The sequence below is a fragment of the Haliotis rufescens genome, unplaced genomic scaffold (genome assembly GCF_023055435.1).
Source record: "Haliotis rufescens isolate VD_foot unplaced genomic scaffold, xgHalRufe1.0.p SCAF_4, whole genome shotgun sequence".
Taxonomy (NCBI): domain Eukaryota; kingdom Metazoa; phylum Mollusca; class Gastropoda; order Lepetellida; family Haliotidae; genus Haliotis; species Haliotis rufescens.
In genome coordinates, this window is record NW_025964112.1 from 8,179,800 (window position 1) to 8,207,695 (window position 27,896).

The following is a 27,896-nucleotide window of genomic DNA, read 5'->3' on the forward strand; positions in this document are numbered from 1 at the left end:
CCCCAAAATATTCAAGATCCCTCACTTTTGTTCAGGATATATCTCATTGGTTTCCATATATCTGGATGGTCCTTAAGGCTTATGATCCTCATACTCCACCTTGTTTGTTTTTGTTTGTTGTTCATAATGCTTGTTGACTGTGCAGCTGTACCAGACACCTATCTAAGACTTTATTAACCAGGGTTTGCGGAGACTTGATATGCCCTTGAAAAATGGTTTATGTGCCCAGAAATTGTCTTGAATTTTCCTCACCTGTCCAAAACAGTTTGCTTGTTTGTTTGTTTGTTTGTTTAACGCCGCACTCAGCAACATTCCAGCTATATGAAGGCGGTCTGTAAATAATCGAGTCTGGACCAGACAATCCAGTGACTGACATCATGAGCATCCATCCACACAATTGGGATACAATGACATGCATCAACCAAGGCAGCAAGCCTGACCACCCAATTCTGTTAGTCACCTCTTACGACAAGCATGGGTTGCTGAAGACCTATTAATCTTCACGGGTTCCTACTTCACCTAAACCTATTAAGATAAATGAGCAATGAATTCGGTGTTATCACAATACTACCATGTGAGTTCACTGTAACAATATGGAGTGGTCACAATCCACTATGGGTACCCGGCAGCAAGTTGGGCGATTATCACTTCTCAGTGCTATTCAGGTTGGTTGTCGGACATTATTAAATTTCATCCAGAGACAAATATCAATGAAATGGTATCCATGATGAAGAAGACAAGAACACAGTTAAAAGTTGACATTTTTATAGCCATATTGCAGTATTAGATACACAAGCATTTACAGAAATCTGTGCATTCAATTTGTGAAAAATTATACTACACTTGTACCAATTTTACAATTATGATGGAAAATGCAGTATCACACACTTAAGTCCCCATCAGTACCTCCGTAACAATACATACAAATTACATTGAACAAAAACAATGTGGGGATCAGTGGATGATGTCATGACCATGGCAGCAAGTATAGTCACATGACCATACCCACTTGTCTTAAAATGAAATAAGAACCAACTAGAATCTTACGACCCTCCTTCCCTCATTCCAAAATACAAGTCCTAACAAAACATGTGCAGGTTCACTGGGTTCCATCTGGATTAAGGGAAGGAGGTAGATATCAATATTTTACAATATATATTTACACGCTGAACAAACCTTGTGTGGCTGTTCAAAATTTACCGATTCTCTCCTTTGGTGGGTTGTGATATGAGGTTGAGCCTGTTATCTACACTGTACAAGAGAATAATAAAATCTAGCTTCTTTTTTCTTTTGTATTATCACATTTGGAACAAAGCACCTCAACAGAAAAATCTAGTTTGCAAGGAGTGCAAACGTGTCGATTTGTTTAAAATTTTAGAGAGAAAACACCTTGCAATCAATTTGATAATAATGAATTCTGGTATTGGTATGGACAGTTGATTGGCTGAAGTCCTGATTCTCTGCACAGTAAAGTCAATGACATTAAAAAGTTTCTTCTTGTATTGCTATTTTTGCTACATATTCCCCTTCATTCCTTATTTATAATAGTAATCTAAGCCCTGAGGGGATGCATGCTGCGCAACTCCAGTCCTTGGAAATAATTACTGCTTACAATTCCATCTTTGTTCCAACATTACCATGGTTACCATGGTTACAGTACACAAGTCACTAACGACAGAATTCAATAAATAAATATATTTACAAAATAGGCACATGCATTACATATGCTGCAAGTGGAAAAGTTATCAAAAGAAATTCTTATTTGAACACTATTTACAGTGATAACACCTGCCTGATTATCCAACAAGTGACTTCTTGCAAGAATCTACAAACACGAGCATAACACAATGTAAGTCAAATAGCAATACAGGAATGGTCTCCTTAATGTTAGAAACAACATCTCATTACCATCTTGTTCAGATTAAGAAAAGATTTATTGCCCTTCACTTCTAGTCAAGCACTTTCCTAAAAGAAACATCTTAAATATGGAATCATATTCTACAATAACCTTTACCGGCATATACAAAGATACCAAAAAGGTTTTGCCCCAAAGTCTCCTTTATGGTCCAATCCATTCAATTCAATTATATCCAATAGCTGGAAATTCATTGGAACTGTGAGCCTATAGTCTTAAAGATTCTATACCACAGGCCTAACCCACTGTCTGCATTAATATTCCAACAAGAACATGGAAGTATGTGGTTTATAACTCCAAACCCTTGCCTCAGTAGGTTCACACAATCACCTTTAAAAGCATTCTGTATGGAAACCATGCAGTTGTTCATGGTAGAATGGCATATGTAAGTTCTTTCTAAGCAGAGTGCAACTGGTCTGACTCCAACCATGTCATTAAAAATGCCAAGTCTAATAATCTGGGGTAAAAACAGTGTCGAAGAGCCTGATGGAGCCAAACCATGGTGTTATCCAAGGCTTACTGAGTGATGAAGTGATGCTACTGCAGCCTTAGTCCCCTTCCCCCGAGCAGTTAGCAGGCTTGTACAGATATGGCTAGCAAGGCAAGGTGCACCCACAGGTTCTAAGCAAGGTAACTGTAAGTGTCCTTTTGTCCATCAACTCGTTCTAAGTACTCTTTTTCTATCAGAATGTCAATACATTTCTGAAACAAAAACAAAGAATGGATATAGGGTAAGATACTTTTTTTCACTTTATTAACATATATTTTTCATATAAATACTAAAAGGTTAAAAGCTATATTGGTACATAACTTTAATTATTTTTGTCTAAAAATTAAATAAAGTACCTTATGCATGATGCTTTTGATGACAGTATCTAAAATGTATATATATTTTGAGCAAACTTATTGTAAAATAGTTTGCCTTGGTTGACACCAGAGACAATTTATCAGATTATTAAGTCCTTATGGAGACTGCCAGTTGTTAGTGTCTGGTAGTGCTTACCTTAATAACAGGCACTCTGGGCTTGAAGCGAGAGGACAGTTGATTGAGGACCTCTGCTAGTAGGTGTTGGTGTTTTAGGACTTTCCGCATCTTCATGATTCTCACTATGGCAGCCTAGAGGAAGGAGGAATGTGATACATAACTAGAACACATCCATCAACAGCAGCTCTACTGAAATCTTTACATACAAAGGATTGAGTCTATAATACCTACAGACTACGATACTAACTGCTAACAATAGCTTTGTATCCCTATTGAACACATTCTTAAACAAACTTGACTTTCTGCCCTTCTTCTCCGCTTTGTTTCTGCCAGAAACCAATGCGAACATCAAGTTCCAACAGATAATATCTTAAGAGGGCACATAATTTCATATTTAATTCTTTCTAAAACTATATGGCTCAAGCATTGCTCACAGAAGATAGTACAAATATGGCTAGCATAACTCCCGCTGCTACTGAACTCCACTTTTTCAGGGATGACAACCCTGGAGGCGTTGAGGCAACTAGGAATACATGAGTTAACTGGCATTGAAACTAAGTAATATTTAAAACAAGAGTCATCAGAAGAGGACATATGCCCCTGGCCCCAACAAATTCTAAAGAACAAAATATCTGACTAACTTTTAAGTCCAATTTGATGAGAGAATTTCTATCTAATCTGTCTGTCTGTATGTAAGAGTAGTTATTGAACTATCAAAATAATAATTTGTTCAAATTACCAGTCATGTATTTGCAATGAAATTTATGATATATATCACTTAATCGTATAGGCAGAATTTGGTAAAAAATACTGCAATGACAGAAATAATGGTTATCGTCTTTGCCGTTCATGAGTAGAACAATAATTCTCGAAATTTACCAACACAATCAGCAATATTCCAGCTATATGGTGGTGACCTGTAAATAATCAAGTCTGGACCACACATCCAGTGATCCAGAAAAAATCTATCAATGTACGATGACGCACCAATAACTGAGTCTGACCACCCGATCCATTATGTCACCTCTTGTTGCCAACATAGGTTGCTGGAGGCAAATATCACTCAAAATCCCCGCGTGGACATAACTAATATCAGGGCTAGGCATCATGGGTCATATCCAACTCTCAGCAGCTCATTTCAGGCTCGTGGTTATTGTCAACCAACTAGATTTTGTGGGAATACCAAAAGGTCCTTCTATTGTTTCACTTGTCTTTCACTAACAGACTAATGGCAAGGCCTATCCCTGAAACTTCCAATGAGTACCTGTATGAGTAGTTTCCTATCCTCCTCTATATGTTTGTGTGTCGATTCTTGCTCTGCCTTCACTTCAGTCTTCATGGGAACATTGATGTTCACTCTAAGTTTCTTACTGTAAACAGAGTGGAGATCACGTGCATCATAATACAAGCTATACACCACATGAGTGTGGAGGAATGCATAAGCAGGGAAATCACGTAGTTCATTGTTCATGTACAATTAACAGCTCAGTCATAATACATGTAGTTCAAATTCAGGAAGGAGATATTTTTTTGTATGTTGTTTAATGCAGCATTCAGTCATATTCCAGCTACATGACGTCAGCCTCTGAATGATAGTTTTGGCCAGACAAACCAGTGATTAACGTAATGAGCAATCAACCAAGTCTGACAAACATTTAGTTGCCTCTTACAAGCAGGCAGGTTCCTGGAGATACAAGTCTAACACCGAATCCGCACTGGTGACAGGGTAAAGAGTTAGTTTTGGACAGGCAAGATGGAGTTACATGTCCTGAAAAATAAGTCTGCATGTATAAATATTATTACTTGCCCCATCCTGTTCAACACATAACATACTATTACCTACCATGCACATAGCCATAACATGACCTAATATGTACTTTAATTTGGATGTTATCCTACAAATTATATTCTGAAAGTGGAAAACATCAATTATGGACAATTAAAATCAGTAATACTGATGAGAGGAGCTCACTTTTTATATCCGAGGAAGAGTGCTAGATGAGATGATGCTTGGAGGTTGTTCTCATCATCATCCGCAACCAAGAGTTTGGATTTCAGGAGGATCTGCAACACTTGCACTAAGGTGTCCTGCAAAATATCAAAATGACATTGGTCAGATAATTGTGCTACCTTTCAACATAACCTTCCGTTGGGTGAAGCACATGCCTACTAGAACCTTATATCAGATTAAACTACCTTGCCTTTAGCTAACATAAGGAGAAAACCTAAAGGCAATGTAATGATTTAACTTCAAGTCAAATGACATCACATTGTAAACCAGATGTTGTTTGTTGTTTAACACCACACTCAGTAATATTCCAGCTATGACAGCGGTTCGAAACAATACAGCCTCAACCAGATGATCTCAGCAATTATAATGAACACTTTTTATAAAAAGACAGTGTAATTACATGATTATTTTGAGTACTTCAGTTTGGACTGTTGATATGGTATTTCCGGTGTTATATGCCCACGGTAATGTCTTTGTGTTTGGTGAAAAAACCCATCAAAACTCTTCAACACTGTGTTCAGGATGCCACCCTTGAAACCCCCCTAATTCTAGGTAAGAAAAACACGTCAAAACATAGCGATATACGGTAATTCCTCCAAAATCATAATGATCAGCATCTCGACAGACCAAGTTAATGTCACATGCCCTCTTACCATCTTTATCTGTGTAATCTCCATCAGCTGCTGTACATTGTAGGATACTTCTGTGTTGTATTGTAACAGGACGGCCATTTGAAACGTAGATGCCTGAAAATGGCAAAGAAAAATGTCTTGTAAGGAATAGAATCTGGGTCTTTAGTGTAATGAATCAATGCTTCAACCACACCTCTCCTCTCAGAAAACTGCAGACCAGTATGTTTCAGAAGCATGTATATTGAGGACTTCCACAATCCGTGATTTCTGATAAACTGAGATGCAGCTAATCTGAAACACTCACCTGCAGTGTGTATCTGTTTTTGAAGCAATTTGTGACAATTTCTCCCTTAGACATGTGGTATAACCAGTTTAGTTTTCTCCCACTGTGTTGACTGCTATAAAATGATGTGAATCTCTGGAAACTTCGCTCCAACTGCAAAATCAAAAGCATCTCAATCAATACCAACATAAAGGAGAAAATTTAACACTGAATTCTATCATCCTCAATTTATAACTTCATAAAAGTGAAAGAATCTTGTATTTTTTGCCCTGTAAGCAATAATTCAAGCTATATCACAGTGGCCTATAAATATCTGAGTCAAGGTAAATCACACCTGTTGTTGACATGGGTGCTGATCCACACTGTCAAGATACAATCACCCCTTATTAGCCATTTCGCATCACTGCCAATACTTTAACAGGTTTGTATACACTGCATTCCTCTATTGCCACTTCAGGGTGTTGTCAGTATTTTTAACCAAAGAACCAAGCTTGTTCCAGTTTACCGGGAAATCAGTGTGTGCTCAGACCAATCAGCATTTGTAATGCAACGACAATATTTCTTGTGCAACATGTGCCATGGCCATCATGACCCTTGCGACCATCGACGGGACAAATTACTTCAATATTAGGCTAAGGTAGGGTTTGCCCAAAATTCATGCACAGAGTGGGTTTCACATGACATCAGCAAGTTCGAGATCACCTGTTTTCATTACCTGACTGAAAGTAGACACACATCACTATTACACCACAAAGCGGCCTATGTATTCATCCATACCAGCTAGTACCGGGTTCCATTATCAGTTTTGGGATAAATAATTGTTGAGCACTTAATGGCTAGTGCCATATCTAATGTTAATTATGTTTGTGATGCTCTTATTTATTTGAATGTGTGTTTAAAAATAACCTGAGACCTTGTGCTGATGTAACTCAAATATCCTTCTGGGATAATAAAGTGTCATCTTATCTTATTCATGGGTGATGAAAGACAGAGTGGTCACAAACCCGATTTTAAGCACCCAATCATCACATGGCAGCCTATAAGACATGCATGGGGTACTGGGGTAACAGGACATAATCAGTCCTGTTATCCCTTGGGCTGGGACGATACACCAACTGTGCGATCCGATATGTATCACGATACTTGCATGTGCTCTTATCTGTGGTGCGTAAGCCATCTTTTTCATTGACAGGATGGCCAAATACCTGTCCCACTAACGACTTACAATTGGCAGTGTATGGCACAATGGATGAAAATATTTACAATTTCGCTGCTCATTTTCACTGGTAATAAGTGTTTGGAGTAACATTTATTAAAGAAAACATTTAAGGTAAGAATCATATTTTTTGGCTTAGTGCGCGCTTGCTCTTGTGATCGACTAAAAAAATCGTGATCCACTGATGCATCGTCCCACTACTAGTTATCCCAATGTAGGATTATCTCCTTATATCTTTTCAGACCAGTATCTCTATCTAATAATCGCTCCTACCTCCACTGGAAGGTTGAAGCTACACGACTGCTGGAATGGCCACGACCCTGAACTCAACACTTGGATACTGAAGTCAACTGCAAAGCAAACATGTAAACACATTGTAATATGGAGGGACAAGAACTCCCCCAAAAGTGGGGAAAGCACTGATTTTGATGTTTCTGTTTCTAAGAGTGCAGCAATATTAAAATGGGAGACAAAAAGAAAACATCATTGGCTTGTTTCGTTTGTTGCCTCAGTCAGCAATACTGAAGCTATATGATGGCAGCCTGCCAAATTATCACGTGACCACACAATCCACTGCTTGACATGAGAATCAATCAAAGCAATTGTGATATGATGACATAAAATCCACGAAGTCACAGCGCCTGATCACCCAATCCATTTAGTGTGTCTTAGGCAAAGAATAGGTTGCTGGGACCTATATTCTTACCCAGAATCCCCACTAGGTGAATGCCTAATCTGAAAAACACTTTGTCTATTCTTGAACACATAACTGGAGAATAGACAAACTACTAAACTACCCAAACACCTATTTATACTTATTCACGCTATCAGTCAGAAGTATATGACAGATCAACAAAACAATCTGAAGAAAGAACAATATTACAAAGAGTTTCAACAAATGGTAGTGGTAAATAAATAATTTCACTTGTTGCTAAATGTCTGAGCTAAATACACAAAATAGTAGTTGCAACTCTACATGATGTAACTAAAAATAAATATATTTTCAACTTTCGTTCAAATACATACAGCACCAGATTATTACCAATGATTATGACTCAATAATCATTTGTAGTTTTGTAATTTTTCTGTAAATGTCTGGAGAAAACTTGAAGAGGAGACAGAGAGAGGGTCTACAGAAAAGAGATCTACAAAAACCAGTTTGGACTTACCATCCAGAGGATCCGTTGACTGAATGGACCTCTTGAATGTTTCATTGAGATCTTTGCTGACACCAATATCTTGGAACATTCTCTGTAACTTTGAAGTGTATTCAAAACCACAGGCTTGCTGGAAGCAAAATGAGGAACAGCGTATTGCTAAGGGAATATCACACATGCTGTCAATGCTGAAATATTATTACGTCAAATTGAAATTTATCCTGACAATGCAAGCAAGGAACACTGGCCCTGTGATTGTGTCAGTGATAACATTGCTTTGTGCATGTGGCCCTAACATGATTGACTCATCTTTAACCGTAATATGACCAAGTAATACAGTCCCACATTGATGTATGTTCTTTCTTCATCTTTTACATACACCTCTGAAAAGACTGCTTGAAAATTAACTAAACATACAGCTCTGCCATAACCAAACGAGTTTGAGGTCAAACATGGGTCTTTGGCGTGACGAGCGAAAGTTATAAACTAAACAAATCAGATGGTACCTTGGTCTCAGAACAAGGAAACCATTGTTGGTGTTGTGTTACAGTGAGCATAATACACCATGACTCAAAGTTTACATTATGAATGCTTATCAACATATACAGAGAATGAGTCATAAACAACTGCTGAAGGCAAAAGACATTCTAAGTCCTATTGGGTAAGTTATTGCTGTCCAGGGCTCACTTGCACAAAGCGATATTACCGTATTTTCTTGAGTATAGTGCGCACCCATGTATAATGCGCACTCCCCTCTAGCGGGTTCAATATTTTGGGAAAAAAAGAAATTTGAATATTATGCGCAGAAAAAATTTACACCGTAACCTTTCAGCGAAGTCCGGCAAACGAACGGGTGCTGAGAAACTTTGTCAGTACAAATTCGAAATTTGAGATAAAAAATCACCAGACATGTTTATTTACCATTTAAATAGTATTTATTGTTCTGCTAGGCATTGTTTTATATCTAGGGATTAAGATTACCTTGTGTATTTTCTCGTAAACTAAGCCAGAAACAGCAATCAGCTGTACACACGTTTTCTTGGAATCGACCGGTGATTCGGTCAAGACACACCCAATGATATAACTTTATAGGATTTTTAATGCAAGGATCGGCAACAATTGTATCTGAAACTATTTCTTTTTATCAGGAATAATATATTCCATTATTTTCTTAATTATATGCAGCCTTTACTAAACATATTTAAAATAATAATAACCCCCAAGCGAAGCAGCTGATCGCTATTGCCGGGTATTATTTTTTACATGGAACCAGTCTGACCAGTCACCGTCAAGGCTCACGCGCACGTGATCGCGTGATCGCGAGAATTTCATGTTGACATAGAATCGTCAAACAAAAACAAATATGACTTTTAACGAGTCAAAGTATGTAATTTATGATATATGTATCCATTCTCTGTCAACTAAAGTTCGTTTCAAGGCGTCAATAGCAGTATTCTGACCGTGGTTGCTGTTAATAACAGTGAGTTGTGCGATCGCTTCACAAACAATTTTGCCGAAATTAATAAAAACAATATAATAAGGAATTTTGAATAAAATTAATGAAATAAGTTACAAACATAAATCCAGATATACAAAGAACACTTTTTATAGCATGACAGTGTAATTACATGATTATTTTGCGTACTTCAGTATGGATTTGTTGACATGGTATTTCCGGTGTTTCGTGCTCACGGTAATGTCTTTCCATGGGGGGAAAAAAACATCCAAACTCATAATCCGTGTATACACAGCTGTGTTTTTTCGAAAAAAAGTGTGCACTATACTCAAGAAAATACGGTAGTACTAAGACTATCGTAAGCCTATGTTAAAGTAGGGAAGTTACGATCATCTTAGCTCTAAGATTGTTTTGTGCAAGTGGGCCCAGGTATATTAAATGAAGAGTTGTTTAAACCAACTCTACTGTTCAGTTACTTGTACAGCCTTTCCACATTCAAGATTTACCACAGGAGTTTCTCTGTAAAATACATTAACAGACAGCTGCATTTCAAGGAATCTGTTATGGGGAAGAGTAATATGCAAAGTAGAAATACTATCAGTGTGTGTCGTTCTGATATATACAAAGGTATCCCCACTATTACACCAGCTAACCTTCAGCTTGGAGATCATGCTGGCCTCTGCATCATCGCTTGCTGACATGTGCTGCACCAATCTCTTGGCAAGCATCTTGCTGTAAAACTTTTGGAATACATCTTTGTCCTCAATGTATTTGAACACAACCATCTGAAAGCAAATGACAAAATCATTACCCTCATTGTTCAAAGCTCATGTAATACTTCAGATCAACTACAATCTCTTTACCTAATTTTCAAAACAGCTTATCAGCATGGAGGTGTCTAAATTCTTGGTATGGGCAGCTAAAGCATTTGGCACAGGCAAAATCTGATTTCTGGGCCTTAACATCTTCCTGCGGCAAGAAGTTTACTGACTATAAAGTCAAGTTTCCAGCCTTGCTGAACTGGGCTGGAATTTCGTGGCTCAATCGTAGCGCCACCAGTGGCTATTACAAGTTATGTCCCTTCTATATACCTCCTATTGACCAATCAGATTTCACATCTCATATCATATGCATTTGCTTCAATCAAAATGGCGGCTCCTAGTCAAGACAATCTGATCAACTTAATCAAGGAAAGGTTTCACATTCCCTGCCACACAGACACCCAGTGCATGTTGTTTGGAACACAACACTTGAGCACCTTGATTAAACACACGAAAAGCTTTGGAGAATATCTGTGATGCCCAACTGAAGGTACTCAAACTTTGCAAATCCCGCAATCGACCCAAATCTGCAACTTCTCCAATGACTGCTGCATATATGTTCAAATATTCTAGAAACTCACTATCGCTACTGTTTTGACTGATGGACCCATGACTATTGACTGACCATGCAGAAGCAAGGAAGATGAAAATACATAGCACGGTGACCTAGATCAAATTGAGACAAAGTCGAGGGATAATGATGCATAGAGAAGATATCTTACCACTTGGTTCAGTGTATCTTCTAGTTCAGCTTCTTCTGGGTTCTTTGAGCTGTAAAAATGTAAATTCATGAAATAATGAATAACGTGCAATATTCTTCATTCTATTGATTTCACAAACTTTACACTACCAAAAGTTAGGTCACTTGTCATTCAGAATAGATAGGAAAGCAGATCACCGGATATTAAACCAAAATACTAGTAGATACTGAAGATTGCCATGGATAAGGTGTCAATAAAGCATTATAACAAGTCTGAAATTGTGGACAAACACTCCAGTCAGATATTATTTCTTTCTATTGATGATGACTACTACCTTCTGTACAACTGGACAAGATAGTATGTGGATGATCAACTTCCATATTACACTTAGTTTTCAATGAAGGTTCTAAATCAGTTATTCTAGGTGCTTTGTGAGCTCACACATTAAAACAAACTGACATCATAGGTGAAATTATATGCTTGCCTCATAGATTGAAAGCCTCAACACAGTCAATCACAAGCCTATTATTTATTCAAATTTTTAAAAAATTGAAAAGAACAAAACATACTAAAGCGTTAATGTATGTAGTAACCATCCACTGAAAGGTTAATCACAAATGTAATCCAGAAGAACCAATATTGAGCCTGATGCTAATGGCTGTGTGTTGCCAGCTGTGATAGAGGAAAAGTGAGAGCTTGAGGGAAGGTAACTCTAGTCTGTGACATGGTGGAGACACCCCCTGGAGGAGACACAAATTTTGGTTCTGTGTTAGAGAATTGAAGAAAGGACATTTGAGATAATCATACCTTTTCTTTAAGAGCAGATCACAGTATCGAGCCAGTAATTCCGGAGACTTGCTTGAAGAACTTGCCATTTTTGTCACCGAGTTGTTGTTGATAAACCGCCCACATGCCTGTAGCGTCAAGTATACAACATCATCCTCAATTCAACATCTACTTGAGAGTTTAGCATTACATACATATTCCTTGAAGAACACACTTCATATTTGACAATTCCAGAGAGATCAACAGATGTAAAGTGGAACATATTTAATAACCTATGTCTATATGACATAATTACACAATTGTCAATTTCAATTTACTTACCATCATAAACGAAATGAGACACCATGAGCAATACATCTATCTATCTGATCACTCTTATATTGACATACTCTATTTCTAAGCTACTGGTCAACACCTACCTTATCTAATGCTGCCACAAAGCCAGCATCATTGTGGAAAGCTGTCATGACCAGAGCATGATATTTCTTGTGGACATCAAGTATTGTCTGTACATAAGTTTTGGGATCCTGCAAAATACATACATGTAATGGGTGAGTGAGGGTTGTAGTAGCAGCTACATCATGACTTGAGAAGGGGATCAACAATTACAAGTTGATGGTTTCTATCAGGAGTCAGCCACAACGACACGCTGTCATTTCAGATGGGATTACATACTCTCATCTATGCTGTGTGTAGCAGCATGCATCCAGCAATTTGCAGTGATCAAGTGGTGTTGGCAGTCACTACTATATCATGTCATCCTGTAAGACTGGGTAATACAAACAAGTGGTCGATGACATGAACAATGCTTGCTGTCTTCAGGTTCAAAGAAACACTTTTTGGTGCAATGGATGTGTTAGTTGTGTTACACCACACCAGCAAAACTCCAACAAAATGATGGTGGCCTGTAACTAACCAAGCCTGGACCAGATAATCCAATGATTGATGATATGAGCAAGGATCTATGCTATCACAGTTCTTGTTCTCGTGTTTCATCAACCAAGTCCCAAGCTTGACCACCTGATTAACTAAGTTGCCTCTAACATCAAGCACAGCTGGCTTGGGGCCTATTCTTACAAGGAATCCAACATGGGAAATTGTAAGGTGGTCATCCTTCAGGCCTTGAGATCGGTTCAATTTCTAGGACATTGACTGATTGTCATCCAAAATATCCTAAAATATTTTTCTCAATTTGGTAATAACATAGAAGTATGCTCCATCAAAAGATCATGAAATCATGATATTGTCCCACCGACATCAGTCTACAGCAAAATCACTGATCCTTAATGTCAGTGTGAGTGAGTGAGTTTGATTTTACGCCGCTTTTAGCAATATTCAAGCAATATCACGGCAGGAATCTAACCCGGGTCTTCAGAGTGACAATCAAACGCGTTAACCACTAGGTTACGCGACCGCCCCTTAATGTTAGAAGTACTACTTATATTCAGTAGGCATTTTAACATACAAATCACCATTTCAGCTGTTAACCATGGGGTACCGGTGACCTAGCCTCCTGAATGTGGTTCAAGAGCAGAAGTGGAGATCTTGCTACAACACATGGATACCCTCTTCTTTACATCTTACCACTGACTCACGTTTAATGCAGACTCTCCACATCTTTCTATAGCAGCCTGTCCTTGGTTGTAGATATGTGTCTCGAGGAGGGACTTCAGCTCACCCAATCCATCTTGTATACGTGATACCAATGTGTACATTCGACCTAAATCTGAAAAAGTAACATCTAATTTGAAGCCAGGTTGTCTTTGATTGAATACAGATTACCATCTTTACTCAAACCATTATACAAAAACTACCTGAAAAGCTGTCAGTGGACAGTGAAAGTAGGAAGTTGACCAACACACTCCTAAAAAATGTGGTGATATTAATATATATGAAGACACACAACCAATATGTGATGCATGAAGCATGGTACCAAATTCATCATCATGTTGTTATTGTTGGAACCCTCAAAGCAGAGCAACAACCAAATGCATAACTCAAATGTAACAATACAGGCAGTGGAACCACAGGACCGATGCACGTTTGTTCTGCGTGATACATCATGAGTAGGCCTATAAATATATGTGTGGGCGTGCAAACTGTGTTACAATGGTTACATCATTTACGGCATTAATTCCAGAATTGCGAAGCAGTATGACCAGACATCAGCGAACCACCTTCATGAGGTACGTCTCAGAGCCAGGCAGCCTGTCAACAACTTTGTTAACTGTGACACAGTGTGAAGGACTCACATATAGTCTAACCAGTGATGGAGAACTGTTTGGTCAAGGACGAGTCAAGATTTAACCTGCCTCTTTGTCAATTTGCTGTGCAATGTCTTCAATTGGATATATGTCCACAGTTGTCCTATTTGAATGTCATCGCTCATCAAGTGTTCAGGTGTGCTGTAAATGTGTTACAAATTGACTATCACAAAATTCTAGAAATCTCATAGTTTGTCCAGTCCCTCTCCCCTGAAGTCAATGGCTGTGATGTGACAATGATGTGAGCATGTTGTGTGCACAGAGTAGATCTCAAATTATTAGGCAAGACTTCACTTACCATCATTCTTATCGGTATCCAACAGATTCTGGAACTCATAATGGAATATTTCCAGATGTTTCTCAATGAGGACCTTCTCACACACCCTGGCTAACACGTCCTGTGTACTCTCATGGAGGTACAGTTGCACCCGCTTCTGTTCCTCCAACAACCGTGTCTCAGCCTGCCAACAAAACAACAGACATTCACAGCTGTCTCACATGTTGGGGCTACCGGACACTCTCACTTTTCACTATGTCTTTCTCTCTATATAACATGTACTGTTTCAGGAACAGTGGATAATGAGGACTTCATAGGTCAGAGATATCTTGTTAGTCCAAACACTGAATGCTATTGGCAATGTGAATTTTAATATAGGCTGCTTTGGACAGTATTTCGGTTATATCAAGTCATGTCAGCCTGATGTGGGTGTAGGCCTTAGACGTTTACCACTTTGGAGAAATCCATGAGCACAGATGTGGTGCTCATAAAGTTAGAAACATAATCAGGGCGAACCGGGAATCGAACTCATGATCATAGGTTTCTAGTGTGCCCAACTCTGCAGTGTAAATTACAGCCATATGAGCCCCCACTGTTGGGATAGACAACATAGAACAACCATGTTATAACAAATAATTAATCTTGATATCTGTTAATCCAGACGATTCACCAGGAACAGTACTGATGATTAACCATAGTATAAACACAGCAACTGTGCAATGGACATCAATATTAACACTTGCCCTGAATTTAAAAAGAATGTCATACCTTTTTCATGTATTCTGTGACAGGGTTTTGTCGAAGGAACTCTGTGCTCTCCCTTGTGTAGAATCTCTCTGTATCTTCCAGGAATGGGTTCTCAAAGTTCTCTTTGTACACTGTTAATGTAGGTCCTTTAGCACTTGGTTCGTCCTCATTTAGACCAAGCTCAACTGAAAATAAATCCAGGACTCTCTTACAACCATAACAGTATCTAAGACCTTTGCTTCAAGCCAATCTCAGCAGGAAATAAATTCAATACTCTCTTACATCCATAAAGTATCTAGTACCTTTGCTCCATGCTGGCTTTATTACATCACATCATATCACAAACCATGAGAACAATGACATCATCATGTACAAGCATCAATTACTGGGGACATTTTGTATTAAGTAATCCCCTTCAAAGGAGTAACTTGTACAAGTCAATATCTCACCATAGCAGTTTATGACACCACTGACAAGTCTGGTATTGATGGTTTCCCCGTTTCTCTCTTTCTCAATCAGCTTAAGGACAGCATTGGTCACCTGTTTGTTCAGAGGCTTGAAGAGGTTGTCTCTCCATGTGATCAAAGCAAGCTGAAACATAACAGTGTCCATATCAAAATAACATTTTCAAATAATAGCCTGTCCCACTGTCTGTGACAGGTCAATTCCACCAACAACAGGTGCAATACAAAGTTTACCTGTCCAGTGGATGTTCACATAAATTCTGCCCATTAGTACCGTATTTTCTTGAGTATAGTGCGCACTTTTTTTCGAAAAAACACAGCTGTGTAGAAGGGGGTGCGCATTATACACGAATTATGAGTTTGGATGTTTTTTTCCCCCCATGGAAAGACATTACCGTGAGCACGAAACACCGGAAATACCATGTCAACAAATCCATACTGAAGTACGCAAAATAATCATGTAATTACACTTTCTGGCTATAAAAAGTGTTCTTTGTATATCTGGACTTATGTTTGTAACTTATTTCATTGATTTTATTCAAAATTCTTTATAATATTGTTTTTATTAATTTCGGCGAAATCGTGTGTGAAGCGATCGGAAGATCGCACAACTCACCGTTATTAACAGCAACCACGGTCAGAATACCGCTATTGACGCCTTGAAACAAACTTTAGTTGGCAGAGAATGGATACATATATCATAAATGACATACTTTGACTCGTTAAAAGTCATATTTGTTTTTGTTTGACGATTCTATGTCAACATGAAATTCTCGCGATCACGTGATCACGTGCGTGTGAGCCTTGACGGTGACTGGTCAGACTGGTTCCATGTAAAAAATAATACCCGGGAATAGCGATCAGCTGCTTCGCCTAGGGTTATTATTATTTTAAATATGTTTAGTAAAGGTTGCATCTAAATTAACAATATATTGGAATATATTATTCCTGATAAATAAAATAGTTTCAGATACAATTGTTGCCGATCCTTGCATTAAAAATCCTATAAAGTTATATCATTGGGTGTGTCTTGACCGAATCACCGGTCGATTCCAAGAAAACGTGTGTACAGCTGATTGCTGTTTCCGGCTTAGTTTACGAGAAAATACGCAAGGTAATCTTAATCCCTAAATATAAAACAATGCCTAGCAGAACAATAAATACTATTTAAACGGTAAATAAACATGTCTGGTGATTTTTTATCTCAAATTTCGAATTTGTACTGACGAAGTTTCTCAGCACCCGTTCGTTTGCCGGACTTCGCTGCGCATAATATTCAAATTTCTTTTTTTCCAAAATTTTGAACCCGCTAGAGGGGGGTGCGCATTATACATGGGTATAATACAAGAAAATACGGTAATACATAACTAAACAACCCTAATTCAAGTTTGAAATAACAGAAAAAGAAAAAGAGATGCTGTTTATTCCCTAAAATTTGTGATTGGCAACATTTGACAAGGACAGACTTTCAAGCAGCCAGTCCTGAGGATTGTGTTTCACAACATCAGGCAAAATGGTCAATAGATTACAAGTGAGTATGATTTCATATAGCTTTTAGCAATATTTCAGGAATATCACAATTGCAACTGCAAAGATTGTCACTTAAACTAAATCTAAGGCTGAATGCAAAGATGGTAAAATCCACATAAGCAAGAAAATACATAAAATACAGTCAAGTCTTGTTAATCCGACACTCGTTATTCCAACAATCGGCTTTATCCGACACTAATGATGGGAACTGATCATGCTGATTAAATCAGTGTTACATGTATTTAGACCTGTTAATCAGACAGTCTCGCAATCTGACTCCAACACACCTAATTTGCAACAAATTACTGAAATCACTCATTAATCAGTCTTGTTAATCCGACAGTGATCAGTGTGCTCCGTTTTCATCTGACCGCTAGTACACAGCCTGTGTTTTGATGTGAGACGAGTCGGCGAGTAGCTGCATATTACAACAGCCGCAGAGATAAACTTGCTTAACAATAAACAATTAATGCTTTAAATATACAAAACATGATTAATCACATGCTTAGATTACCTCAATCTCATTAAAATCAGATACAAATTCTCACTTTCACCGAGAACCCATTACAGGTCGCGTCAGAATGACCTTCACGAACTTTGACTGACCAATGAAATGACTAACAGGAGGTCGACATTAGCCACTAAGAAAGCACCTTTCTTGAGCATTGCGTCACTAATTTCAAACTGGCGAATTCCATTCCATACTACGCTTTTAAAAGTATTTTGAATTAGTCATACAGCATGTAACAGTAGTTTTGTGTTAAGCTTCAGAGGTTGCATGCTTAGAAAACATGTTCCGCTAACAATGTAATATAAATGTAACAATGAATATTTCCTATTTCCTTTTTTTATTACAATGTGTTTGTATCGTTATCAATCATGTAGTTGTCCTTTTTTCAACCATAAACGTTGATACTACTCAATTTGTGTTAATCAAACAAACTCATTAATCCGACATAATCATACGCAACCAACCATGTCAGATTAACAGGACTTGACTGTGTAAGCTTATTAAATAAATACATACAGAATAAATGTAATAAATGCCCTTGGTTCCCTCATCACATTCTCGCCGCACCCAATGTCGGTTGAGATAGGCACAGATGCCATCAAGCACTTTGCTGGAGAACTGGTAATCTTCCCACTGTCTGGTATAAAATTGCAGAACTTGCTCGTCTAGGAGGTCTTGACCATCCTGTGAGTAAAGGCATGATTTTATTTGCATCTGTTCTCATACAATCATCACACACATCAATCCAAAGAATCCATGAAAAATCCTTTTGTAAGTATATCACTGAAAGAGATGGGTCAGTACAGATTTCACTGAGTAGAACTCATCTTGCTCATGCATCTTGGTAAACTGAAGCTGTTTGTAACTACTTGCAAAAAGAGAAGCAGTCCCTTCACCCCCAATTCCTCAAAACTTATGACTTGTACGCCCAGCCCGAGACATTACTTCCAGAATTGTAAAAGTAAAAGCAGAATAGTAACTTCCAACAAATCATGCAACCATGTTTCATAACCTCAAGAATGATAGACAGTTCACAATCATTTCATATGGTAGCATTTGTAAAGATACATGGAAACATAAAATGTCACTCCTCAAAAACTGACAATGCTATAACAATGCTTTAAAAAACCTGAATGCTGACCTTGACTGCCAACTTATTTTGATCAAAATCATTCTGAAACAGGGCCCCATCCTAAAGAAAGTATGTACTAACTTTAATGCTAAATGCAATAATACACTTGAGAAAGTAAAGTTTCACTAATGCATTCATGCTCTCATGACCTTGACCTTCTCATAGCATGTGACAAAAGAATTCCCTGTGAAATACATCCATTGCAGGATATCCTTTACTGTCAACATGGCCAACAATTTTTGCTCCTTATTCAAGAAGAAGAATGACAACATTGCACACTTTGTTAAAATGTGACCTTGACCTTCAACAAATGCAATTGACATGTAATGTGGTGGGATTTGTTTTACTAACTTATAATGTAAATAGAGTTAAGTATGTCTCAGAAACTGACAATGATACGACCAAGTTTCCCAAAAATTTGAAAGCTGACCTTGACTAATGACTAATCTTAACCAAAACCTATAAAAAAAAGTCCCAATATCGTTTCACAGGGATGCAAATTATTGGTCATCGTTACATCAAAGAATCTGAAAAGGAAGTGGCATGATCAGTTTGCGACATTAGCCTGAAGGATGAGTCTAGAACAAAAAATAGCCTGTCAGACATGTGGAGCAGCTTCTGTGGTAGCACTATTGGTCTAGTTATGTTTTTTCACACGACTGTTATCAAACAGGCAAAATATATTCTTGGCAACTTTCAGCATTTGCTGCACCACACAGTAAACATGCTCAACACATCATTGAAATTGAATAGTTGTAAATTAATGCAAACTTTATGTGTGTAAGCATGCCACAGAACAATGCAATGGTTCTGAAACCATATTACATGTACCATAAAATATATGCAACCTGGGTTTAACTTGAGACATATGCAACAATGTCCCTGAATGATGCATCATTTCAGAGTCGAAAACTCTAGGGCTAGGGGCAATGTTTCTTCACTAGCTCCAATGTCTCGGTCTGTCAAAAGTTATTGGCACATTAAATGTTATTTTACAACAAGCATAAACTGTTCAGTTGGTTACCTTCAACAAGTTGACCAGATAGTTCTTGAGGAACTCCTTGATTCTCTTGTACAGTTCATGTCCGACAAACTGTGCCCCACTGGTGGGTTGTTTAATCTTGCGGCCCCCAGGCCCCCGTGACTGTGTCTGTGAGCCTGACCCCTGGCCATGGACACTGGTGCAGTAGTTATAAACATGCCTTCAAATAGCTAAGGAAATTCACAAGGAGTCCTTGCTTCTAGCTCCAATTTTCTAGCTAAAGCAATATGGCGATTTTTAGCCAAAAATAGTCATCTATGGTTATAACAAACTCAATGGGACCAGTAATTTTAGTTTGTTGTAAGCATATATATACAACATATATACACAAATTGCCGGGACCAAAAAGTAAGTTTGTAATATCCATCAGTTTGTTACAAGTGTGTTCATTATAAACGTAGTTTACTGTATAATCCTTATCCAAAGGTAGAATGCAGAACTAAACTAACAGACAGTATCTGATGTGTTATCGGTATAGTATTTAACAAAGAGTGAATGTTGTTTTATGCCAAAGTTCTATCATACAACATACAATTTTTAACCGCAATGACTATATTAGCTGGCTCTTATCATCATACGGTTCCGGGGATATTTACTGCCCAAGAATTTTGGCAGGTGGTTCTCGTTAGAAAAAAAAATATACTAAGCAACACAGTGAACCTTATGGAGGAGAACACAGGTTTGAAACCCATGACCATGTCACCTAGCAACATCCTTACATTAGTTATAATCATGATGGGCAAGGTTCTTAAACTTGCTGATGTTACACTTATTTCAGATTATTTCAGAATTATCACCAAACCTATTTTATTACTCTCATAACACTTGACAAGCTTGCCCCAACAAATCCATTGTAAAACCATCAATAAACCTCAGCATCATCACAGGTATAAGTAGTCTTTACCCCAAGGGAAGGATCTAATGCCATAACGTGGTGTCGGTTGAAACACGACATGAATGACCTTCAGTGAATCATTACAGCCCTATGTCTGCTGGAAACTGGAGCCTGATGTCAAGGACATCTGCTTGTTTGGTTTTGCTTTCACTCGGAAAATCTAACTTTTGTTTATTGGGAGTTCTTTAATGACATCAGTCTATCGCCAATATGAAGCTGAGACAGTCAAATCGTCATTTACATGTTGTAATTACATCCTGAACCAAAAAAGGTTATCGATCATGAAAATCTTTACATGTGAAATATGACATTGTGTGCTCGTTCTTAAACAAAAATATCCCCATAAACATGACAAAATCATGATCTCTAACTTTATGTGTTCAGAATATAATATAATATCAAACAAAAAGTGAATTGGGTACAGTGACAAGTCATGTATTGCTTGCGGGGTAAGCAAATGTAGAACATTCTCAGTGATCACACAAGGACATTTTGAGGGGGTGGACCATAGGTACCACAGCCCTGGAGTGAGTGAGTGAGTGAGTTTGGTTTTACGCCGCTTTTGGCAATATTCCAGCAATATCACGACGGGCCACACCAGAAATGGGCTTCACACATTGTAGCCATGTCGGGATTCAAACCCGGGTCTTCAGCGTGGCGATCGAGCGCTTAAACCACTAGGCTACCAGACCGCCCCCCACAGCCCTGGAGAAATATTGGGCTTTGCATGAACAATGTTGCAGGCAAAATTTATTTAAACATTCAATAATCTAAACAATAGTCAAAACTATCAGTACTTAACTCACACAAATATTTCCTCTCCACTGTATTACTTGCCACCTACAATGAGGTACCCAATGACTTCAACTTACCTACTGCTCCTACTATTAACATTACCCTACAAAGTAAATGTAAACCACTAACAGCAGCTAACTATGCCATCCAACAACGTCTAAATCTACATATCAAAATGATTTCCACTGTATGGTGACCGAAAAGGGAACTCAGAATTACTTCCTGCTACATTTTTGTGATCCACTTAACTGCAGGAAGCTGTGTACATTGATCATTAGGACACACCATCAAGCCAATGGGATTGTTTTATCATGTACATACAAAGAGTTTTAGAAAGCCTTGTTCTGAATTCCATCTGTTTACTTTTCTGCCTGAAGTTTGCCTCACATCTGATCGGAATATCGCAAGCAAATGACATTTGAACTGAGTTTGTTATGCTAAAAAAAAATTGATTATTGCATATGATTAACCATGCAATTTTCTAAATGCATCAATTATGTAAAAAATGATTCAATCCCACATAAACGCATCCTTCGAACAATAAAAGTTACTGTATCATAACCATGTTACATGACGTGCTAGCACAGTATCATGTCATCAATGGAATGTTGATGCATGTTCGCTGAATTACGTACTTGTGATGTTATGCCATTTCCTTAAAACTGTGCACAATAACATGGAGAAAATATAATCTTTCCTTGCAGATGCACATTTTATGGATATGTTTAACTAATTTATTAAGATAAATAATATTACTGGTAAGCCAGGATAAGTTAAGTTGTGACCCGACTATTAACCCCGTATGACTATGTATGAGGTCCGCCTGCTGGCGCGTACCACTGTGAAGAAAGGCATTGTAGGTGGTCTGCAACAAGTAGTATGATGGATATGTGCGTGTCCTGTTACGAGCGATACCTTCTGCTCTGATGCAGACAGAGCAGTGGCAATGCTATCTCTTGACAATGCTTGAGGTTATTTTTACGTTCTTTCTCCATGTAATGTATGACATAGGCCAATTCCCAAGCCTGAGCATGTATGATTTGGCCATGCTTACCTGGCTTTGACATGTTTATATGTTTGTAAATAACTTCTATCAAACGACTTTGAGAGAATTCTGGTATCTACTTGTTATGAGCAACACATGTGTCCACAGGAGTATAGTTACTTTTATCATCTTGACAACATGTGAACAACATACGTACACCCTCTCTACCTGTAACAACCCAAACATGCTTGCCTAAATTCTGGGCGTCGCCTACTTGTCTCAAACATGTAAAACATAATATAGTGAGTGTTCCTTATAGCAATGTGTGAATTTGGCATGTAACGATTTCATGTGCAATAAAATGCCCTCTAAGGCCTTGCTTTATTTGGACTGTTTGGTTAAATTGAAACGATTTTAAAAATACCTATCTCACAAAAAGTTAAATCCTCTCAACAGACAGATTGACATCCTTAAGGCACTTTTGTAGCAAAATATCAACAGACCAGTAGACAGCTTGAAACGGAGTATGGCAAAGACACCTTAAATTTCATTTTAATTTAGGACACTGTCGATACCAGTGTTACCCATATTGAACATGTAAAAGGATACGTATAGAGTTCCATGTATCTGTGCTTGGACATGCTCTGTCGTTTGTAAACAGACTTGATCCCTGACTTGAGATCATCCCAGATTTGATCCAACTCAATCTGCTTGAGACCATGAGGATTCTGTCCCTTCCCTGCCATGGCACTGGCAAAATGTTTACGGTGTTAAGCTGAGGTTTTGCTATTTGTAGATATCACAATGCTACAGCAGAGGGCTGTAGTTCTAGGTTTAACTGATGAAGTTATCTCTCTGTCATCCTTTGTTTTCCATCCTTTGAGTGCATCTGAAATTGAAAAAGTATAGAACTTAAAGGACCTCAACAATTTGATCTCAATTATACATTCCTAATTAAGGCAATGATTCTTCTGAACTAATGATGATAACAGTTGATAAACCAGGGTTTCGGATCGGTTGATTTTCTTGCATGTGTGAAGCAGATGAAACAGGTTTGATGTTTAATGACGCCGATGCCAACACCAACAAGAACCAGGCCAAAAACAATGTCTCCCCAAAATCCCTTGGGGTTGGAAGGGGAGGGGGGAGAGAGAAGAAGAAGGGAGAGACATAATTCAATGTTCATATACCTCTTAACATTTTTAAAAAAACACAATTTTGAACAAATTGACTTTTTCAAAATTGTCCTTGAATCGTAGATAAATCCCTGGGAAACACTGCTAGTGGATAGAGCATGTAGACCGTCACTTCTGGAAGTACAAGTTACTATCACACCACACAAACTGAAACAAACTGTCATTCAGACATTACTTTGTGTTATTTAATCACTTGGCTTACGTTTTCAGGATGAACTGGCTTTCTTTCATTTGTTTAGTTATATTGGTGATGTCAGCTGGAAGTGGATCATGTGAATTGCATTTTACTGACTGGTTTTATCATTTTTGAGCAGTTTGCATCCCACATGTTATAAACATGATATAGCATGACCACTACTAGCGTTTTCATGCAATGCGGGGTGCGAGCAAGAAGAATGAATTGGCGAAATAACTTGGGAATAACTGCTGAACAAATAATAAAATAAACTTTGTCATGGAATTCATTACAAATGTGGGCATCTTCTTGGGGTAGTAACAGTAATATTGAAGAAGTTTGGATATGCAGGTTGATAGGCAATCTGTGATTTTCATTTTCACTTGAAACTCAAACTAATGATGTCACCTTCACTTTATTTATAACCTCGTCTGTTGCACGTCTGTAAATGAAAGGATGTGTGGAAACAATGACTTAGTTGTGTCTGTTTGGCATAGAGGAAATTCAACTATAAATTATTGGTGGATAGGTGTCAAGTCTGTTTGGCCAAATGAGATAGCACATGTGGCAATTATTTTCATAATGTCTATGTCTTTTCAACAAATCCATCGATCCATTGAACATGTTGAATCAATGTACTATCAGCTAATACTGAGTAAGATAACAATGATCAATCAATGTGTCTTTGGTAAGTCTTTCTGATTACATTTTTTCGCAACTCAGCTTATCATTCCTCTCTTACTGTGCTTCCATGTGCACAGTACATAAATAATATTAATATGTAATATATTAAGTACATCAGACCTGGCTTAGTAGATGGAAAAATATCATGGAATATTAATTAATCAAGACAAGAGATATACTAAATGGAAACCACTGATTCCTATATCCTGGACACCATCACCTGAATAATCTCAGACATCAGAGGTAGGGATAAACACTTGTTATAATGTCTCGACAGAGGTGAGGAGAGGTGTGGTGAAATGGGGTTTAACGTCGCGTCCAAGATTATTGCACTAATATAGCGTCGTGCATGTATGTGTGTGTGTGCCTGCTTGTACTAGTCCGGAGTGATGCCAATTTATAGTGGTAGCACACTGAGATACCATGCCGTAGTTTAACATGAATACCCCACTCAGACACAGTATACTGACTCCGAGCCGTCCAGTGCTTGTTTTAGCCCCTGGTCAGACAGGGTAACAACAAGTACCATCTTTTTACATCTTTTGGTATGATGCGACTGGGGATCGAACCCCGGACCTTCCGTTCTCCGGGTGGATGCTCAACCAAGGAGGCGGTCGCATGTCTTGACAGATGACATGTTTATTGTGCATTGTCTGTCAGGAAATCTAAGGGACTCTGTGGTGCTACCACTAATTCTACTTGTAATAAAGTCACAAAACTGAGCATTAGGTGAATGACGTCAAATACACAGGTATAGGGTTACACCATGAAAGCATGGATGACAATAAGGACGTGGAGATTGTTGCAGAATATACAATGTAGTTGCCTGAAATGGTCATTTCTGAAACAAATATATGTATTGTTTTTGCTGTATACAGTTTGGCAGTTGATTTTCATTCAGTTTGAATCTGATACAGATATAGAAGTTTATAATAACCTCCCAGTGGAAATCAGGGTTTTCATGTTGTGGCCTTATACATGTGTCATAGCTGTCAAATGGCAAGTTAAATTTTAATAGTTTGAGTCGAAAGTCAAGATAGATAACATCATAAATCCAAATCAGTCTGTTATCATCCACACAATCAGAAATCCGTACATGATCTCACCATGCTCACTGTAGGATATTTGTTAATAAAACTATTACCATCTGGGGTATTTCCATACAATGGCATCTGATGAGCCTCCACCATTCTTTTTATCTTTATGTTCAAGAATTTCATTAATAAGCATCCTTTGTAAATTGAAACCTTCATAGATGAATTTATGCATCAATCACCTAGTGATATACACGTGTATGGCATTGTCTCAGTGAGCCCAAGCAGGCAGTGTCATCTGGCTAGTAGTAGCAAGAGCAGTTTGACTGCTCCTTTAATTGTAGCAAAAGTAGTATTGTTGGCTACATAGCTCTGTACCAGTGCTTAGAATTATAGAAGGGTCCTGTGCTCCAAAATTAAGGTATGCAGCTCTAGTAGTATTAACATCCAGGGGTCTCCTAAATCTGCAACATTTACATAAGGGAAAATATCATTTGACTTTTATGCTTAATTTCAAACACTGTTCTTCTCTCTGTAATAATTGCAAATTTGTGGTTTACAAAACAATCCAAATTGTACACTGTTTGGCAGATCAGGTGTTTCTATGTCTCTTGATAAGCTGTTGAAACGAGTGGCACACAATGATTCAAATCTTTCATACATGATAAATGATATCACTTTGAATGTTGTTTTCATTCTTGTCAACAAGCACATTTTAATATACAAACAATTTGCTTTGTTTCTGAAGAAAAGTTCCCTAAGTCCAGAAACCTTCTATTCATGTGATAGATCAGAATATATAGTGACACAAATTATTAAAAAAGTTGACATTGTCCTGAGAATTTAAGTGGTCACCAAATGGTTTAAAAGAAATTAATTCAGGCCAAATGTTTCATGTTCAAGAGAAACCAAAGTATGTGATAGATCTGACACATTTGACAACCTATTGACTATAGTCAATATCATTCAGTGACAACCTTACTTAGTGTTAAAAGTTAGTCAAAAGGATCGTTGTCATAATTCGGGTCCCAACATTATCCTAAAGATAATAATCAAACACTTACATAAAAACAGTGAACATAGTAAATCTGCATTCACTTCAGGCTTATAATCTGACGCGACAGAGAGGTTATTCAGTTACAGTGTTCGAAATTAAGGGGGTCCTCAAGGTTTGCTTCAATAGCACACTATGGGTCTTCGACCCCCAAGTAAATCTATAACTTACCCATTTTGAATTTGGTACACAACAAATCAACTGTTAATTTAGCCAACACTGAAATATCATGACAGCCTATGTCTGTGTAAGTGCTGTTCCAATGACCGTTCATATGGCATTTGGCACGCATAATATTAGTAAAACAGCAAATCACATTCAGCGTTAGAAATTGGCACCAGTCCTGTAGTCCTTGCTAAACTGCCCAATACCTAAGGTATCATAAGACTAGTAGAAATTGTTAAGGGGTTTGCGATATGTTATCATTTTAAGGAGTAGTGGAATAAAAATGTTAGTTTCTACCGCTGATATTTAATGTCCTACTCTTAACTAACCATGTTGTTAAGTGCAGAGATTACCAAAGAAATTATCAAAAACAGTAAATAGGTTAATAACATTGACAGTTGATGTTCAAACTTTGCGAATGTGTTACAATTGCAAAATATGACACAACACGTTCGAATCAGCGAGTTTCACAAAAGCATATAAAGGAATGCACGGTCCTCATATTTTGACAATTCATTTTCACTTCAAATAACGATGTTCGGAGTGTGCCACATCATGCCTAAGACTAAATTATCCTTTCAACATATAATTTCAACATGTTATAATCAATCATCGAAGGAGCTTAATGAGTTCTTTGTGTTTGTTTTCTTATTTCTTGCTCACTCTGTTTACCAATATGGCGGTCATGCAAAGTCATGCGAATTTCTACTACAGGAAAACGTGTCTATAGTTGGCAAAACTGCTATGCACAGGGAAGATTCTACAACACACACGTCCATGGATACTTACTAAAATATTCTGCCGAAACTAGACAGGATAGTTCGGCAAAGAACGACAAAATAAGTCCCAAATAATTTGGACACGCAATCCACGGAAAAATGATCACAAATCTGTCGATTATCTGCCCTTCGAGACCCGCATTGGCTCACTAGGGGGCGCAACAATTTTAATACTAATCGATAAATCTGTAACTGCATCCCAAA

The 27,896-nt window shown here is 37.9% G+C and overlaps 1 protein-coding gene across 1 annotated transcript; it reads right to left on the bottom strand.

The window, feature by feature from the left end:
* Positions 1-748: 748 nt before the first annotated feature.
* LOC124135855 (cullin-1-like) lies at positions 749-27,836 on the bottom strand. Its single transcript, XM_046501480.2, has 20 exons — positions 27,703-27,836; positions 23,215-23,494; positions 19,913-20,090; positions 18,273-18,440; positions 15,701-15,842; positions 15,273-15,436; positions 14,526-14,688; positions 13,559-13,689; positions 12,383-12,490; positions 11,985-12,091; positions 11,199-11,247; positions 10,309-10,440; positions 8,212-8,329; positions 7,316-7,392; positions 5,848-5,979; positions 5,565-5,657; positions 4,873-4,988; positions 4,165-4,270; positions 2,919-3,032; positions 749-2,617 (listed from the first exon to the last, which is right to left on the bottom strand). The coding sequence occupies exons 2-20, from the start codon at positions 23,349-23,351 to the stop codon at positions 2,537-2,539; spliced, it is 2,316 nt and encodes a 771-aa protein (XP_046357436.1). The 5' UTR covers positions 23,352-23,494; positions 27,703-27,836; the 3' UTR covers positions 749-2,536.
* Between the last annotated feature and the right edge of the window lie 60 nt (positions 27,837-27,896).

Bases quoted from the DNA above. Each gene is read 5' to 3' on its own strand.
- LOC124135855 (XM_046501480.2), bottom strand. From the start codon at position 23,351: ATGGCAGGGAAGGGACAGAATCCTCATGGTCTCAAGCAGATTGAGTTG. The intron at 13,690-14,525 runs GTAAGTGAAGTC...TTACTTTTTCAG, and splicing joins GGATACCGATAAGAATGATG to ATTTAGGTCGAATGTACACA. The intron at 8,330-10,308 runs GTTAGCTGGTGT...TTTTGCTTCCAG, and splicing joins GCATGATCTCCAAGCTGAAG to CAAGCCTGTGGTTTTGAATA.